This window comes from Thalassophryne amazonica, chromosome 3 (genome assembly GCF_902500255.1).
Source record: "Thalassophryne amazonica chromosome 3, fThaAma1.1, whole genome shotgun sequence".
NCBI lineage: Eukaryota > Metazoa > Chordata > Actinopteri > Batrachoidiformes > Batrachoididae > Thalassophryne > Thalassophryne amazonica.
Genome location: NC_047105.1, coordinates 7,038,160 through 7,058,245, shown reverse-complemented (window position 1 = coordinate 7,058,245; position 20,086 = coordinate 7,038,160). Strand labels below are relative to the sequence as shown.

The 20,086-nt window shown below is 39.3% G+C and overlaps 1 protein-coding gene across 1 annotated transcript; it reads right to left on the bottom strand.

Annotated features, from left to right (window-relative positions):
• Nucleotides 1–285: 285 nt before the first annotated feature.
• LOC117505861 lies at nt 286–18,367 on the bottom strand. The gene is made up of 6 exons (XM_034165396.1): nt 18,233–18,367; nt 14,585–15,201; nt 14,357–14,461; nt 11,074–11,135; nt 949–1,221; nt 286–838 (listed from the first exon to the last, which is right to left on the bottom strand). Exons 2-6 carry the CDS (start codon nt 15,189–15,191, stop codon nt 800–802), a joined length of 1,086 nt encoding a protein of 361 aa, XP_034021287.1. The 5' UTR covers nt 15,192–15,201; nt 18,233–18,367; the 3' UTR covers nt 286–799.
• Between the last annotated feature and the right edge of the window lie 1,719 nt (nt 18,368–20,086).

Genomic DNA, 20,086 nt, shown 5'->3' with positions numbered 1-20,086 from the left:
TTCTACTTTTTTTACTAATAGCCCAATTTCATAGCCTTAAGAGTGTGCATATCATGAATGCTTGGTCTTGTTGGATTTGTGAGAATCTACTGAATCTACTGGTACCTTGTTTCCCATGTAACAATAAGAAATATACTCAAAACCTGGATTCATCTTTTTAGTCACATAGCACTACTATTATTCTGAACACTACTGTATCTTTCTTGATGAACCATTTCTTTCCCATTGATTGACTGATTACATGCAGTGAAGTTAATGGACAAACATGAAAGCAGAGTGCTGCACTTCATTTCTTCATGATAATTTAATTTTAATTACAGTGCAATAACAAATATTTTGCCAGTTTGCGTGTTCTATTGAATACAATTTTTCAACCTAGCAATATAAAAATAAAATACGGCACTATTGCCCGGCGGTATAAGCGATACCTTGTAAACATGAATCATAGCTTGTGTTTGCATTAAAAAATACTTTCCTATTAAATAGTGAATTTTTACATATTGTCACATTTCAGTATCAGAGACAGAAATGACTACAACATGGAAATACTGCAACAAGTTTGAAGACGTTCATAAGTTGATCTTACATGTTACAAATTCATGCACTTCTCTTCTAAAACCATTCAAACAGCAGCAAGCTTTAAACTCTACGACTACAACGTTCCTGTGTGCAGCCTTCTAATCCTACATTCAGTCTTGGAAAAGGTCATTCCGGCTTGTGGCACCCTTAACCGTATGCGATGCACCATACAAGTCATGTTTTCACTCGGAGTAATAGTTTATTTTTCGATGGCTGAACGTCAGCCTTCGGCGTCGGCCCACGGGTGATCTGTGCAGGCCTGCAAGAAAAGAAAAGGTGTGTTAAACTTCTCTCCATGCCTCTTTTCCATTCACGTCTGTACATATTTACACTTCATGACATAAAAGCAGCATTTGTGATGCTCTTCACCTGTTTGTATTCAAATCTGTCCTTTAGGTAAAGCCTCCCCAGACCCGTGATGTGATGTATGTTCTGCCTGGACATCGCAGCTATCCGTGCAGTAAAGTCTAGCGTGAAGGCCAGTTTGACCAGTTCAGGTGCCGTCGGTGGGACTTTGGGGTCAGTGGGGTGAAGGCTGCGGATTGGCGATGCCTCCGTCGCAACATAGGCATCAGCCAACTTCTGGAAGGCAGGGTACGTCATCCTTGTGAAGAAGGTGTTCAGGGTCGGGTTTTCCTTCAACTGCATGATAAGAACAGTGTCAATAACGACACGTAATGCAAACTGTCGGTGGAGTGGCTATTTACAGAAAAATTCCTGGAGGTAGCATTTGTGATTGCTGCTATGTTACTGCATGTTTCTGACAAAGCCGGAGCTGCTGTTTTAATGTTAACCCCACCAGTTGTTAGTCATCTAGCTTAGATAAAGGTAACCTTAACAGCACCTGTTTTCTGGAGGCCCAGTATTCAGAAACCCAAGATGGTTTAGGGTTAGGCTTTTGGACTGAGACCAAAGTGATTTTCAAATGACTTTACTGGAAATTTGCAAAATGGGCTACTTGCACAATCACTTCTATCTTCTACTTAAGACAGCTGACTTGTTTCAGGTCCAATAATATTTTTCTACACCCACTGCACGCAAGAGTTTCCAACATTTAACATGACCAATAACCATTTTTGACTGGAAAGATATGCTCCGGCCTACCGCTAAGAGATTTTACAGGAGAGGTAATCTGTATGCTACTGCTAAGACAGGCTATTTTACTGGGGAGATAAGCTATATGCTACTGCTACGAGAGGCTATTTTACCGGGGAGATAACCTATGGCTAAGAGAGGTAATTTTACCAGGGAGAAAAACTATGGCTAAGAGAGGCTATTTTACTGGGGAGATAAACTATGGCTAAGAGAGGCTATTTTACTGGGGAGAAAATGGCTAAGAGAGGCTATTTTACTGGGGAGATAAACTATGGCTAGGAGAGGTTATTTTACCAGGGAGAAAAACTATGGCTAAGAGAGGCTATTTTACTGGGGAGAAAATGGCTAAGAGAGGCTATTTTACTGGGGAGAAAATCTATGGCTAAGAGAGGCTATTTTACTGGGGAGAAAATGGCTAAGAGAGGCTATTTTACCGGGGAGATAAACTATGGCTAAGAGAGGCTATTTTACCGGGGAGAAAAGCTATGGCTAAGAGAGGCTATTTTACCGGGGAGAAAAGCTATGGCTAAGAGAGGCTATTTTACCGGGGAGATAAACTATGGCTAAGAGAGGCTATTTTACCAGGGAGAAAAGCTATGGCTAAGAGAGGCTATTTTACTGGGGAGATAAACTATGGCTAGGAGAGGTTATTTTACCAGGGAGAAAAACTATGGCTAAGAGAGGCTATTTTACTGGGGAGAAAATGGCTAAGAGAGGCTATTTTACTGGGGAGAAAAACTATGGCTAAGAGAGGCTATTTTACTGTGGAGAAAATGGCTAAGAGAGGCTATTTTACCGGGGAGATAAACTATGGCTAAGAGAGGCTATTTTACCGGGGAGAAAAGCTATGGCTAAGAGAGGCTATTTTACCGGGGAGAAAAACTATGGCTAAGAGAGGCTATTTTACTGGAGAGATAAGCTATGGCTACGAGAGGTTATTTTACCGGGGAGAAAATGGCTAAGAGAGGCTATTTTACTGGGGAGAAAAGCTATGGCTAAGAGAGGCTATTTTACCAGGCAGATAAGCTATGGCTACGAGAGGTTATTTTACTGGGGAGAAAATGGCTAAGAGAGGCTATTTACTGGGGAGATAAGCTATGGCTACGAGAGGTTATTTTACCGGGGAGAAAATGGCTAAGAGAGGCTATTTTACTGGGGAGAAAAGCTATGGCTAAGAGAGGCTATTTTACTGGGTAGATAAACTATGGCTAGGAGAGGTTATTTTACCAGGGAGAAAAACTATGGCTAAGAGAGGCTATTTTACTGGGGAGAAAATGGCTAAGAGAGGCTATTTTACCGGGGAGATAAACTATGGCTAAGAGAGGCTATTTTACCGGGGAGAAAAGCTATGGCTAATAGAGGCTATTTTACCGGGGAGAAAAGCTATGGCTAAGAGAGGCTATTTTACCAGGCAGATAAGCTATGGCTACGAGAGGTTATTTTACTGGGGAGAAAATGGCTAAGAGAGGCTATTTTACTGGGGAGATAAGCTATGGCTACGAGAGGTTATTTTACCGGGGAGAAAATGGCTAAGAGAGGCTATTTTACTGGGGAGAAAAGCTATGGCTAATAGAGGCTATTTTACCGGGGAGAAAAGCTATGGCTAAGAGAGGCTATTTTACCAGGCAGATAAGCTATGGCTACGAGAGGTTATTTTACTGGGGAGAAAATGACTAAGAGAGGCTATTTTACTGGGGAGATAAGCTATGGCTACGAGAGGTTATTTTACCGGGGAGAAAATGGCTAAGAGAGGCTATTTTACTGGGGAGAAAAGCTATGGCTAAGAGAGGCTATTTTAACGGGGAGAAAAGCTATGGCTAAGAGAGGCTATTTTACCGGGGAGATAAGCTATGGCTACGAGAGGCTATTTTAGCGGGGAGATAAGCTATGGCTACGAGAGGTTATTTTACTGGGGAGAAAATGGCTAAGAGAGGCTATTTTCCTGGGGAGAAAAGCTATGGCTAGGAGAGGTTATTTTACCAGGGAGAAAAACTATGGCTACAAGAGGTTATTTTACCGGGGAGAAAATGGCTAAGAGAGGCTATTTTACTGGGGAGAAAACTATGGCTAAGAGAGGTTATTTTACCGGGGAGAAAATGGCTAAGAGAGGCTATTTTACTGGGGAGAAAAACTATGGCTAAGAGAGGCTATTTTACCGGGGAGAAAATGGCTAAGAGAAGCTATTTTACCGGGGAGAAAATGGCTAAGAGAGGTTATTTTACCGGGGAGAAAATGGCTAAGAGAGGCTATTTTACTGGGGAGAAAAACTATGGCTAAGAGAAGTTATTTTACCGGGGAGAAAATGGCTAAGAGAGGCTATTTTACTGGGGAGAAAAACTATGGCTAAGAGAGGCTATTTTACTGGGGAGATAAACTATGGCTAAAAGAGACTATTTTACTGGGGAGAAAAGCTATGGCTAAGAGAGGCTATTTTACCGGGGAGAAAACTATGGCTAAAAGAGGCTATTTTACTGGGGAGAAAAGCTATGGCTAAGAGAGGCTATTTTACTGGGGAGATAAGCTATGGCTAAGAGAGGCTATTTTACTGGGGAGAAAAGCTATGGCTAAAAGAGGCTATTTTACTGGGGAGAAAAGCTATGGCTAAAAGAGGCTATTTTACCGGGGGGAGAAAAGCTATGGCTAAGAGAGGCTATTTTACCGGGGAGATAAGCTATGGCTAAGAGAGGCTATTTTACCGGGGAGATAAGCTATGGCTAAGAGAGGCTATTTTACCAGGGAGAAAAACTATAGCTACGAGAGGTTATTTTACCGGGGAGAAAATGGCTAAGAGAGGCTATTTTACTGGGGAGATAAACTATGGCTAAGAGAGGCTATTTTACTGGGGAGATAAACTATGGCTAAGAGAGGCTATTTTACTGGGGAGATAAACTATGGCTAAGAGAGGCTATTTTACCGGGGAGAGAAACTATGGCTAAAAGAGGCTATTTTACTGGGAGAAAAGCTATGGCTAAAAGAGGCTATTTTACTGGGGAGAAAAGCTATGGCTAAGAGAGGCTATTTTACTGGGGAGAAAAGCTATGGCTAAAAGAGGCTATTTTACTGGGGAGAAAAGCTATGGCTAAGAGAGGCTATTTTACTGGGGAGATAAGCTATGGCTAAGAGAGGCTATTTTACCGGGGAGATAAGCTATGGCTAGGAGAGGTTATTTTTCCAGGGAGAAAAACTATGGCTACGAGAGGTTATTTTACCGGGGAGAAAATGGCTAAGAGAGGCTATTTTACTGGGGAGATAAACTATGGCTAAGAGAGGCTATTTTACTGGGGAGATAAACTATGGCTAAGAGAGGCTATTTTACTGGGGAGGTAAGCTATGGCTAGGAGAGGTTATTTTACCAGGGAGAAAAACTATAGCTACGAGAGGTTATTTTACCGGGGAGAAAATGGCTAAGAGAGGCTATTTTACTGGGGAGATAAACTATGGCTAAGAGAGGCTATTTTACTGGGGAGATAAACTATGGCTAAGAGAGGCTATTTTACTGGGGAGGTAAGCTATGGCTAAGAGAGGCTATTTTACCGGGGAGATAAGCTATGGCTAAGAGAGGCTATTTTACCAGGGAGAAAAACTATAGCTACGAGAGGTTATTTTACCGGGGAGAAAATGGCTAAGAGAGGCTATTTTACTGGGGAGATAAACTATGGCTAAGAGAGGCTATTTTACTGGGGAGATAAACTATGGCTAAGAGAGGCTATTTTACTGGGGAGATAAACTATGGCTAAGAGAGGCTATTTTACCGGGGAGAGAAACTATGGCTAAAAGAGGCTATTTTACTGGGGAGAAAAGCTATGGCTAAAAGAGGCTATTTTACTGGGGAGAAAAACTATGGCTAAAAGAGGCTATTTTACTGGGGAGAAAAGCTATGGCTAAGAGAGGCTATTTTACTGGGGAGATAAGCTATGGCTAAGAGAGGCTATTTTACTGGGGAGAAAAGCTATGGCTAAAAGAGGCTATTTTACTGGGGAGAAAAGCTATGGCTAAAAGAGGCTATTTTACTGGGGAGAAAAGCTATGGCTAAGAGAGGCTATTTTACCGGGGAGATAAGCTATGGCTAAGAGAGGCTATTTTACCGGGGAGATAAGCTATGGCTAAGAGAGGCTATTTTACCAGGGAGAAAAACTATAGCTACGAGAGGTTATTTTACCGGGGAGAAAATGGCTAAGAGAGGCTATTTTACTGGGGAGATAAACTATGGCTAAGAGAGGCTATTTTACTGGGGAGATAAACTATGGCTAAGAGAGGCTATTTTACTGGGGAGATAAACTATGGCTAAGAGAGGCTATTTTACCGGGGAGAGAAACTATGGCTAAAAGAGGCTATTTTACTGGGGAGAAAAGCTATGGCTAAAAGAGGCTATTTTACTGGGGAGAAAAGCTATGGCTAAGAGAGGCTATTTTACTGGGGAGAAAAGCTATGGCTAAAAGAGGCTATTTTACTGGGGAGAAAAGCTATGGCTAAGAGAGGCTATTTTACTGGGGAGATAAGCTATGGCTAAGAGAGGCTATTTTACCGGGGAGATAAGCTATGGCTAGGAGAGGTTATTTTTCCAGGGAGAAAAACTATGGCTACGAGAGGTTATTTTACCGGGGAGAAAATGGCTAAGAGAGGCTATTTTACTGGGGAGATAAACTATGGCTAAGAGAGGCTATTTTACTGGGGAGATAAACTATGGCTAAGAGAGGCTATTTTACTGGGGAGGTAAGCTATGGCTAGGAGAGGTTATTTTACCAGGGAGAAAAACTATAGCTACGAGAGGTTATTTTACCGGGGAGAAAATGGCTAAGAGAGGCTATTTTACTGGGGAGATAAACTATGGCTAAGAGAGGCTATTTTACTGGGGAGATAAACTATGGCTAAGAGAGGCTATTTTACTGGGGAGGTAAGCTATGGCTAGGAGAGGTTATTTTACCAGGGAGAAAAACTATAGCTACGAGAGGTTATTTTACCGGGGAGAAAATGGCTAAGAGAGGCTATTTTACTGGGGAGATAAACTATGGCTAAGAGAGGCTATTTTACTGGGGAGATAAACTATGGCTAAGAGAGGCTATTTTACTGGGGAGGTAAGCTATGGCTAAGAGAGGCTATTTTACCAGGGAGATAAGCTATGGCTAAGAGAGGCTATTTTACCAGGGAGAAAAACTATAGCTACGAGAGGTTATTTTACCGGGGAGAAAATGGCTAAGAGAGGCTATTTTACTGGGGAGATAAACTATGGCTAAGAGAGGCTATTTTACTGGGGAGATAAACTATGGCTAAGAGAGGCTATTTTACCGGGGAGATAAACTATGGCTAAGAGAGGCTATTTTACCGGGGAGAGAAACTATGGCTAAAAGAGGCTATTTTACTGGGGAGAAAAGCTATGGCTAAGAGAGGCTATTTTACTGGGGAGATAAGCTATGGCTAAGAGAGGCTATTTTACCGGGGAGATAAGCTATGGCTAGGAGAGGTTATTTTTCCAGGGAGAAAAACTATGGCTACGAGAGGTTATTTTACCGGGGAGAAAATGGCTAAGAGAGGCTATTTTACTGGGGAGATAAACTATGGCTAAGAGAGGCTATTTTACTGGGGAGATAAACTATGGCTAAGAGAGGCTATTTTACTGGGGAGGTAAGCTATGGCTAGGAGAGGTTATTTTACCAGGGAGAAAAACTATGGCTAGGAGAGGTTATTTTACCAGGGAGAAAAACTATAGCTACGAAAGGTTATTTTACAGGGGAGAAAATGGCTAAGAGAGGCTATTTTACCGGGGAGAAAAGCTACGGCTAAGAGAGGCTATTTTACTGGGGAGATAAACTATGGCTAAGAGAGGCTATTTTAGTGGGGAGAAAAGCTATGGCTAAGAAAGGCTATTTTACCGGGGAGAAAAGCTATGGCTAAGAGAGGCAATTTTACCGGGGAGAAAAACTATGGCTAAGAGAGGCTCTTTTACCGGGGAGATAAGCTATGGCTAAGAGAGGCTATTTTACCGGGGAGAAAAGCAATGGCTAAGAGAGGCAATTTTACCGGGGAGAAAAGCAATGGCTAAGAGAGGCAATTTTACCGGGGAGAAAAACTATGGCTAAGAGAGGCTCTTTTACCGGGGAGAAAAGCTATGGCTAAGAGAGGCTCTTTTACCGGGGAGAAAAGCTATGGCTAAGAGAGGCTATTTTACTGGGGAGAAAAGCTATGGCTAAGAGAGGCTATTTTACTGGGGAGAAAAGCTATGGCTAAAAGAGGCTATTTTACTGGGGAGAAAAGCTATGGCTAAAAGAGGCTATTTTACTGGGGAGAAAAGCTAGGGCTAAGAGAGGCTATTTTACCGGGGAGATAAGCTATGGCTAGGAGAGGTTATTTTTCCAGGGAGAAAAACTATGGCTACGAGGTTATTTTACCGGGGAGAAAATGGCTAAGAGAGGCTATTTTACTGGGGAGATAAACTATGGCTAAGAGAGGCTATTTTACTGGGGAGGTAAGCTATGGCTAGGAGAGGTTATTTTACCAGGGAGAAAAACTATAGCTACGAGAGGTTATTTTACCGGGGAGAAAATGGCTAAGAGAGGCTATTTTACCGGGGAGAAAAGCTACGGCTAAGAGAGGCTATTTTACTGGGGAGATAAACTATGGCTAAGAGAGGCTATTTTACTGGGGAGAAAAGCTATGGCTAAGAAAGGCTATTTTACAGGGGAGAAAAGCTATGGCTAAGAGAGGCAATTTTACCGGGGAGAAAAACTATGGCTAAGAGAGGCTCTTTTACCGGGGAGATAAGCTATGGCTAAGAGAGGCTATTTTACCGGGGAGAAAAGCAATGGCTAAGAGAGGCAATTTTACCGGGGAGAAAAGCAATGGCTAAGAGAGGCAATTTTACCGGGGAGAAAAACTATGGCTAAGAGAGGCTCTTTTACCGGGGAGAAAAGCTATGGCTAAGAGAGGCAATTTTACCGGGGAGAAAAACTATGGCTAAGAGAGGCAATTTTACCGGGGAGAAAAACTATGGCTAAGAGAGGCAATTTTACCGGGGAGAAAAGCTATGGCTAAGAGAGGCAATTTTACCGGGGAGAAAAGCTATGGCTAAGAGAGGCAATTTTACCGGGGAGAAAAACTATGGCTAAGAGAGGCAATTTTACCGGGGAGAAAAACTATGGCTAAGAGAGGCTCTTTTACCGGGGAGAAAAACTATGGCTAAGAGAGGCAATTTTACCGGGGAGAAAAACTATGGCTAAGAGAGGCTATTTTACCGGGGAGAAAAGCAATGGCTAAGAGAGGCTATTTTACCAGGGAGAAAAACTATGGCTAAAGCCGTGGTCACAACCCGCCGTACTTGCACGTGCGTGCAGTCTACTTGCAAAAACGTGGGCTAAATTTGGAGATCCGTACGTCGTAAGTACTGCCTCAGTATGAATTTAGGAGCACGCAGACACGCCGTAGAGGTTTTAGTGCATGCAGAACTTTCGCTGCAGTCAGGCTGCGGATTCACCAGCAGTACAGATGACACACGTTGTGAGTACTGCCTCAGTACGGATTCAAAGCAGCACATTTTCATTCAATTACTATTGAATTAACCAAATCCGTACATAGGCAGTACGGATTATGGCACTCACCACATACTATGGAGGCCGACAGAGTTGCATGCACAACGCAGCTTCTCACTTGAACTTGGACTTTATTTCCAAACTTCAGCAACACAGACACTCCACAGCTTCAGTCTGATAATTAGCTATAACTTTCTGAGGCAAGTAAACACTTGTACAACTGATCGCTGCAGGCTGGACATGCTCATGCATCGCCGACGCCGAAAAACATCTGCCGCTCCGGTCTCGCTCATAAAAAAGAAAAGCGACCCCACACACACACACACACTCACTGCTTTATTGTCAACTCTCTTTATCGTTACACTCCTAGAGACGTGCGTTGAACGTACTCCCTCCCTCCTCTTGCTACTGCCTCCGTACGTTTTCACAAAAACGTAGTGGCCGTGGCATCCGCAGAAAACGTACGGCGAAAAAAAAACACACAGTGGGTTGTGACCGGGGCTTAAGAGAGGCTTTTGTGTTGGGGTCTGCATTCCTGCTATTTTACTAAGGTGAGCAGCTACAAGGCTATCTTACTGGGAAGAGAAGCTCCATGAAACGCTAAGAGAGGATGGGGAGATAAGCTCTGCACTACTGCTAAGAAAGTCTATTTTACGGGGGAGAGAAGCTATTGCTAAGAAAGAGATGCTATTTTATTGGAGTAAGAAGTGCTGCACTACCGCTATTTTAACAAACAGAGAAGCTACCTCTCAGAGAGACTATTTTACTGGTGAGAGAAGCTCTGTGGTATGCTAAGAGAGAATGCCTAACTAGATCCTTGTCATTTGATTGGTGCTTTGTATGTCACGTGACATGGATTATTCGTCCCATTTGTTTTGCATCGTATTTAGAGTCAAATTTGGTTCCATACGTTTGGTACTATTGCACTCTGCGTGTGCACACACACACACACACACACACACAAAACACACCATGCACGTATATACACACACACACACACACACACACACACACAACACAAATCCACTGCACTCTAACAGCTGTAAAAGCTGTTTGGAGGAAGTTAGAATGAAAAGCTGGACGAATTTCTGATGTGATTTTTTTTTTTTTTTCCGCTACACTGAGGAAGTACAGTCTTGGTTTTCTTTTTTTGGAAGTACATGAAGTTGGTGCACGGTATCGCAAAAGACATCGTCAGAATTATTTTTGGACTCGTATTTAAAGTTCGTGTTGGACTGTTGATGTCAGACGTGATTTTTCGCTGAAGTGAGGATCGTACACAAACTCTTTCTTTTTTTTTCTGGAAGTACACAAACTCAGTACAGTAATGCACCAAAATGTAAGTCCCTTTTCTGTTGTTTTTAAATTAACACAATATAAAATGACAAGGATCTATATTAGCCATTATATAAAACAAATAATGAATGTTATAGAACAAATATTTAATTCATCCACCTCATGAACTATTCATACCATTGAACTCATAAACATTATTTGTATACTATGCCATTGCATGTTCTGACAAAGTTGCAGCTGCTTTTAAGGTGAACTTAAATGCTGAAAAAAACTATTGTGCAAAGTCAACGTTCATAATCCATCTCCAGACTGTGACTGACACCAAGATTAAGAAGATTTGTCCACTTGATGAAATTAATTTTGTCACATCTCAAAGTATTAAAATGATTGATATCTAACCATCAACCTAAAGAAAAGCATTGACTTTAGGCCTCACAGAAAGTTACATTACGCTCTACTAAATGATTGTATTTTGACCTTATAATTTTCATTTTCTGCTCAACTTCTTGTGACAAACTTCTCCTTAATTCAATTAATTGACTGTCGTATAATTTGATTTAAAATAGCAATAAATACCAACCTTATCGTCCAAGATGTCACCCTCCTCCATCACCAACTCAGCGATTCTTTTGATCATTTCCTCTGAAAAAAAAATACAGATAATCTTAAGTATAAAGAAAGTACCAAACAGATTATTTTTCATGAAATGGCTGTAACAATATAACATTCATTCATTTTCTATACCAGCTTATTCCAGTTAGGGGTCGTGGGGTAGCTGAATATTGTTCCAGAAGGACCTGATTATAAGAAAACCCGTTATCATATACCTATAAATGATATGCCAATATGACTGGATAAAACACTAAAGAATAAATAGCAATACACCCTTTTCGCGGACAGGTAATATTTTTCATACCACCCAAGTAATCAGCCAATCCGGACAGTGGAGCAGCGCCACGATGAAGAGGCGCGGTCAGAGGAACTGTGAAATACTGGTGAGTCACTATAATAATTTCTTACGTGTCCAACCTCGTAGCTTGATCGTTAAAATTAAATTCGTTAGTTCTAAAAGCCATCATAATTATAGGAAAACGTTCTGTTTTTTTTCCTACTAAGGTTTGAACTTTGAGTGTTTACACAGGAGACAAAAGTGAGAAAATGTTAATGCCTGTTTGAGAAAAGTGTATAAAGTGTGTAGTGAGGGGTTTTACAGCCTTAAAACATCTATAATAATTGTAAAAAATAACACTGACAACTTCGCGGATTTCGCCTATCGCAGGTTATTTTTAGAACGTAACTCCTGCGATAAACGAGGGACCACTGTATATGATAAAATCATTATCAAGTTGTTTTACCAATGAACATGGCTTTATACACCCTTCAGAAAACCATACAACATTTATCATTTATAAGTATATGATCAAATCGTTATCAAGTTGTTCACCAATGAATATGGCTTTTTACACCCTTCAGAAAACCATACAACATTTATCATTTATAAGTATATGATCAAATCGTTATCAAGTTGTTCACCAATGAATATGGCTTTATACACCCTTCAGAAAACCATACAACATTTATCATTTATAAGTATATGATCAAATCGTTATCAAGTTGTTCACCAATGAATATGGCTTTATACACCCTTCAGAAAACCATACAACATTTATCATTTATAAGTATATGATCAAATCGTTATCAAGTTGTTCACCAATGAATATGGCTTTTACACCCTTCAGAAACCATACAACATTTATCATTATAAGTATATGATCAAATCGTTATCAAGTTGTTCACCAATGAATATGGCTTTATACACCCTTCAGAAAACCATACAACATTTATCATTTATAAGTATATGATCAAATCGTTATCAAGTTGTTTTACCAATGAACATGGCTTTATACACCCTTCAGAAAACCATACAACATTTATCATTTATAAGTATATGATCAAATCGTTATCAAGTTGTTCACCAATGAATATGGCTTTTTACACCCTTCAGAAAACCATACAACATTTATCATTTATAAGTATATGATCAAATCGTTATCAAGTTGTTCACCAATGAATATGGCTTTATACACCCTTCAGAAAACCATACAACATTTATCATTTATAAGTATATGATCAAATCGTTATCAAGTTGTTCACCAATGAATATGGCTTTTTACACCCTTCAGAAAACCATACAACATTTATCATTTATAAGTATATGATCAAATCGTTATCAAGTTGTTCACCAATGAATATGGCTTTATACACCCTTCAGAAAACCATACAACATTTATCATTTATAAGTATATGATCAAATCGTTATCAAGTTGTTCACCAATGAATATGGCTTTTTACACCCTTCAGAAAACCATACAACATTTATCATTTATAAGTATATGATCAAATCGTTATCAAGTTGTTCACCAATGAATATGGCTTTATACACCCTTCAGAAAACCATACAACATTTATCATTTATAAGTATATGATCAAATCGTTATCAAGTTGTTCACCAATGAATATGGCTTTTTACACCCTTCAGAAAACCATACAACATTTATCATTTATAAGTATATGATCAAATCGTTATCAAGTTGTTCACCAATGAATATGGCTTTATACACCCTTCAGAAAACCATACAACATTTATCATTTATAAGTATATGATCAAATCGTTATCAAGTTGTTTTACCAATGAACATGGCTTTATACACCCTTCAGAAAACCATACAACATTTATCATTTATAAGTATATGATCAAATCGTTATCAAGTTGTTCACCAATGAATATGGCTTTTTACACCCTTCAGAAAACCATACAACATTTATCATTTATAAGTATATGATCAAATCGTTATCAAGTTGTTCACCAATGAATATGGCTTTTTACACCCTTCAGAAAACCATACAATGTTTATCATTTATAGGTATATGATCAAATCGTTATCAAGTTGTTTTACCAATGAATATGGCTTTATACACCCTTCAGAAAACCATACAACGTTTATCATTTATAAGTATATGATCAAATCGTTATCAAGTTGTTTTACCAATGAATATGATGAATATGGCTTTTTACACCCTTCAGAAAACCATACAACATTTATAGGTATATGATAAAATCGTTATCAAGTTGTTTCGGCCTCAGGGTGTATGGTTTTCTTCAGGGTGTATAAAGCCATATTCATTGGTGAACAACTTGATAACTGATAATATTTTTTCAGATGTATCTCCAGAGGAAAAAAATGACTAGTCTGATATTTGGGCCAATCCTGTAATTAAAGCTGTGAAATATGAGGTCTGTGATACAGAAATCATATGTGCATTGAAAAATGGTGACCATAAACATTAATATAGCTTCACCACCAATGCTGATTGTCCAAAGTAATTATTGACAGCTTTAAAATTAAATTTTAACTTTTAAAAATCTCATCTTACTCTCTAGAAATCTGCTAACTTCACAAATGCCTTCATAATTTTGCTTTCAGTGTTTTGGTTTGTATTTTTTATTTTTTTGGTGGGGGGGGGGGGGGGGTGCTGTATCAAAGCCATTTGTTTTACTGGAGCTTGTTTTGGGACTTTTAGATGATCATGGCAGTAAATCATGTTTTCTGCCATAGGAATCATGTTTCCCATTTCCCATTTTAGCATTTTTAATCATGAAGGCTGAATGTCAAACATGTCACTTTTGATACTCTGTGTGCTTCTTACCCTGTGTGCTGCTACACAATGCTACTGGAACCTCAAGTTCCCTGAGGGAGTCTTCTCAAGGGATGAATAAAGTTCTGTCTAATCTAATCTAATGTTCGTTACTGTAAAGTAACAGCAAGGGGGGAAAGGCAGGAGTATTTTTTAAAGCTTCTTACCTTCTTTGAGAGGTGGAACGTCTTTGTCTTGAACTTCATGGACAATCTTTTGCAGTTCTTCTGATACTTTCTCGTAGTAAGAGTATGCAGGTTCAACAGTCACAGCTGAAAAGCAACAATTGCTCTTATTTAAATATACTTGTTTTTTGCACAAACAGAAGACAATACGTAAAAGTCATCTTATTTTCCATCCAGTGTCATTTCTTAAATTCACGACCGTTTATTTACCATCGACTTTGGTGATGCCGGCTGTACTGAAATCTCTACTCAGACGATGCTTCGATAATTTTCTCGGGGAATGTCTCCTTTTAGGAAGCTTTTTCTTGAAGGATATCTTCCTTTGTATCGAGATGGGCGTTGTCGGAAGGCAGGGGATATCATGAGCTGATACGTCTGCCGGTTGGAAATCCACCTGTGTATCTGAAGGGCTCGTTTCCTCTGCAGCTTTGTCTTCATTGTCCTTCAAAGAGAAGAAGTTGAGAAATCCTTTCCAGAACGAGGACTTCTTCTTTGTAGATTTTCTGCCTTTTTTGTCTGATTCTTCAGGATATGTCTGTATCTGAGGCTCTGAAGGTTCAACTCCAGAAAATGTACCAATCAGCTCATCACTTTGTCCTTCGAAGTGAGTGGAAGGGTCGCTGGAGTATCTGCGTACCCTTCGATTAACTGTCACCCACTTTTCAGTCTTTGTTTTGTCTGTCTTGTTGTCCAGACTGCCGTCATCTAGACTGAGGCTGCGTTTGATGTAGACCTCTAGTAGACGGATTGTGTCCTTGTGAGGAACGTAAATCAGCTGTGCAGTACTGTCACTGTGTTTGTCTGGGTGTGATTCCATGACAGGATGTCTGCAAGACAAAATCACAACAGGTTGTCAGTTTCATTTAATATTTTGTTTCTTGTCTAAGAATATCATTTACTTTATTGGACTTGCGGCAGAAGGGCTGTATTCAGAAGGACTGGGATCAATGTGACATGAGGTGGTCGATTTGCAATAAAAAAAAAAAAAAAAATAGCAACCTATAACAGAACACAAAAATGACAAAAGCAATGACAAATTCAAATTTACCAGATCTCAAATCCAAGGCTTCAACTTACTCTCCTTTTCTGACCAAAAATCCAAAACTTGTTTTTTTTTTTTTAAATATAAAAAAGAGAAATGCAAACCACACCAACATGTATTCACAGTTTTTTTTTTTCTTGTGAAATCAGCAGCTCATCTTAAGATGCATTTTTCAGTGTTTGTGTTTTAAACCTTTCCACTGTGAATGACAAAAGAATGTTATTTTGCTTAGATTTTAAGTAACAGGTTGTTAATCATTGCTGCCTTATTGTGCATTGTTTGAACATATGAAATTTGGTTTTCTATTGAAACACACACACACACTCATCTTCAACCGCTTAGTCCAATTAAGTCGCGGGGGTCTGGAGCCTATCCCAGCAGTAAGAGTGCGAGGCGGGGGACACCCAGGACAGGACGCCAGTCTGTCACAGGGTCACAAACAGACAAACAAACACAGACACACCCACTCACACACCTACAGACAATTTAAAGACTCCAATCCACCTAATCCGCATGTTTTGGATGTGGGAGGAAACCAGAGCACCCGGAGGAAACCCACGCAAACACGGGGAGAACACAGAAAGGTCACAGGCAGGAATTGATCTATTGAAACAGTTGAAGAAAAAATAATTAAATACTACATTTCTTTTAATTTAATTATTTTATTTTATTGGGCAGCATGGTAGCTTAGTGGTGAGCACTGTCGCCTCACAGCAAGAAGGTCAGGGGATCGATTCCCACCTGTGGCCTTGTGTGTTTATGTGGGTTACTGCCAGGTGCTCCAGCTTCCTCCCACATCCAAAGACATGCAGGTTAGGTGGACTGGAAACTTTAAATTGTGCGTGCAGGTGTGAATGTGTTTGTCTACATGTGGCCCTGCGACAAACTGGCGTCCTGTCCAGGGGGCAGGGGAAAACGGGGCACGGTGAATCATGGGGCACAGTGAATCAGTAGCTATAGCTGCAAAACTACATACAGTGGTGCTCAAAAGTTTACATACCCTGGCAGAATTTTTTTTTTTTTTTTTTGGACATTTTTCAGAGAATATGAATGACAACACAAAAACTTTTTGTTTCACTCATGGTTAGTGGTTGGGTGAAGCCATTTATTGTCAAACAATGGTGTTTCTTCTTTTTAAATCAAAATGATAAGAGAACTACCCAAATGAACCATGCAGATTTACCATAAAGTGCCATACTGTTTGTATTTCTTTGTAATTAATGTAAATAAAGTCCAAAACATATTCAGTGGCAGCTTCACCATCAGAGAACCTCGTCTACAAATAACGCAAAAGACTCCAAGCTGTTGTTGATGTTAAAGGGAGCAACACACAGTATTAAGAACAGGGCTATGTAAACCTTTGATTAGGTTCATTTGGGTAGTTCTCTTGTCATTTTGATTTAAAAAGAGGAAACACAGTTGTTTCATAATAAATGGCTTCACCCAACCACTAACCAGTGAAAAAAAAGTTTTTGTGTTGTCATTCATATTCTCTGAAAAATGGCCAAAAAGCAAAAATTCTGCCAGGGTATATAAACTTTTGAGCACAACTGTATATATTTGCAGCAGTTATGCCATATTTTTATGCATAAAGACATCCCCCTTATAAATTAGTGTTTTGTTTTTGGATACATTAAGAGCAAGTGAAGTCAGTTTTTTTTCCTGTCAAAAGTAAATTTTATGGATGTCAGTGTCTTTGTATTTATTTCTCACAGCAGAGGAAAGGTGGCCCAAAAAAAATTGTTCTTAGAAGACTACCCTGTCCAGCTGATGACCATGTGTTATGTCTTCTCCAGACTATCAGCTATTTGATAACATGACTCACGTGTGTCACATGCACCAGGGGCACAGTGAATCAGTCTAGAAAGTGGATGACAAATATTACTTGTTGAAGCTTCTACATTTGTTTTTCCATGAATTATTTCTACAATTTGTGTATATAAACTACTGTTTTCACGTTTGAACAGAAATGATGACAGTTGTATTTATAATAGTTTCTAAAGGATTTATATCAAAGACACTCGCACATTACATAGCTGATTTGCTGGATTATAGTTTGTATATGCATCAGCATATATTTAATAATTTTGAAGAAATCTTTATAATCTTGTGTGTTTTCATTATGTTCTAAGTTGATTCACTATGCCCTGGACACTGGATCACTGTGCCCTGTGAATTAGTGAATACACACGGTGAATCAAAAATTTTGAAATCAATTTTAAACACCTTTAAATTACACTTGGGGAGACAGCCTTATAAACAATAACTTGCTGTATTAAATCCACAATAGAATGACATAAACCTCTGCCCCAGCTTCCTCTTCCCCTGTTATGACTGCTGGAATAGGCTCCAGCCCCCTGCAACCCCATCTTGGATAAGCAGTTGAAGGTGAGAGTGTGTGTATATTATTTTGTCATTTTGTATATATTTTATGTATTTTCTTGGGTGCAAAAAGTCTTTACACAGCACTATAAATCAAATAGAGTTTATTATACTGTATATTAAACATGACAATGAAACAAAATGGTACATTTTATTTATTCCTTTTGTTAATAAGTAAATTTACATTTTTTTTCATAATTCGATTTTATGCTGTTTATGTTATGTTGGTACCCTACAAATGTATTTCCACTTTTGCAAAACAATTACAGTGGGTTTGAAAGGTGCTACACAAACATTCTATTCTATTCAGACCCAGTGGTTTGAAATTTGTAAATACAGCTTTCAAAAACTGAAAGACGTATGAGGAAGATATTTAAAAATAATAGAAAATGGCAATAAAGCCACATGATTGGAGGATTAGATTCCAGACTCACCTGAAGTGTGCAGCAGTGAAGTTATTTGATGTGGCTGAAAACACAGTTGGTGTATATTTCAAATGCGAACAAGGAAAATTCTCTGAAGTACTTGTACCTGACCACAGAACACTCCCATAAATGGAGCTGCCCTACTTTCCACCTGTGCAAGAAAGAGTGGGCGGAGCATTAGAACTTGTTTTTGCAGCCAGGTAACTCTGGAGTTGCCATGTCATCTTATTACAAGCATCTGCAGGGTATTTTATTTTCCTTTTTCTTTCTTTCTTTCTTTTTTCTTTCTTAAGGAATATTTATACTTCTATTTGGGTTTTCCTCAAGATAAAAATATTCAGGTTTGTTCCCTGAATAATAATGACCAAACTGTAACTCATTACATTTTTAGCCTATTCTGTTTTCCCGAGGGACAATGGTGGTAATGTGTGATTTCTTTGCTCTTGTAAAGTGCTTTAGCGTCTGATGAAGTGCAACAGAATAAAGTTCATTTATTTGCCTGTTGTTATTCACAAATACAGTTTCTTGTTTCTGTTGTTACTTCTGGCAACATAGCGTGACAGCTTTTTGTGGCGTCATCATGGTGCATGTGGGTTGTTTGGCCACACACAGGGAAGTGGAACAGATGATTTCCTTCTAAAGGCATCATTGGTTTATTGTAAAGCATTTCATTGTTGTAAAATACATTGTCAGTATTGTCACAGAACCACCCAGCGAATGATGATGAAAGACTTCCAGGGTAAAAAAAAATGTTGTAAGGGTCAAATTACAATTATGCCTGTGAACATCCAGGGCTTGGACATAGAGACTGAGGAGAAGAAGTACAAATACCTGGATGTTCACCTTAACAACAAACTGGACTGGACACACAACACATGTCCTGTACACGAAAGGACAAAGTCGTCTCCACCTGCTGAGGAGACTGAGGTCCTTTACCATGTGCAGGACACTGCTGTAAACCTTTTATGACTCTGTGGTGGCATCAGTCATACTTTACGCTGTGGTCTGCTGGGGCTGTGGAAGTTCTGAGAGGGACAGAAGAGACTCAATAGATTAGTCAGAAGGATTGGCTCAGTTCTGGAATGTACTCTGGACCCCATAGAGGTGGTGGGTGAGAGGAGGATGTTAGCTAAACTGACATCAATAAAGGACAACCCCTCTCACCCTCTACATCAGACTGTGGGAGCCTGAAGTAATGGACTGCTGCACCCTCGGTGCAAAACAGAATGCCTCAGCAGGTCATTTATTCCAATAGTCAGATTGTATAATACCTCAAAATGTTTTTAGCACCACAACCACCTGCTGATTTTACACTATTAATTATGTCTACTGCCACTTTTTTGTGCTTTATTATATGGTATGTGATTTTGCCAACTTCTGATTGGCACATGTACCACATGCCGAGTTGACCGCCAGTGAAGCTGAGTAGACCATGCGTGTGAAACGAGTACACCTCGCGTGCAGCATAGCGCTAGCTAATCGAGCAACGCCTTCTATCGATATATGCATATGTGTATATATATATACACATATGCATATATACAGTATATACATATATATACATATATGTATATATATATATTATATATATATATATATATATATATATATATATATATGTATATGCCAAGAGTACCCAAACCTTTGCAAACAAATGTGCATTATTTCGACATTATTTAATTTTTTTTAAGTTAACATTTTTTTTACATTTCTGACTATTATATAAAGTTATATTAACATGTCTGGGTTAGTTTCTGTGTAGGCTCTCAGTTGTCCAGGTGGTTTCCATAGTAGAGAAGCTTAAATCTTCGACTGGACTGGTTGCTTGACGCGAGGACGTTTCGCTTCAATCACAGAAGCTTC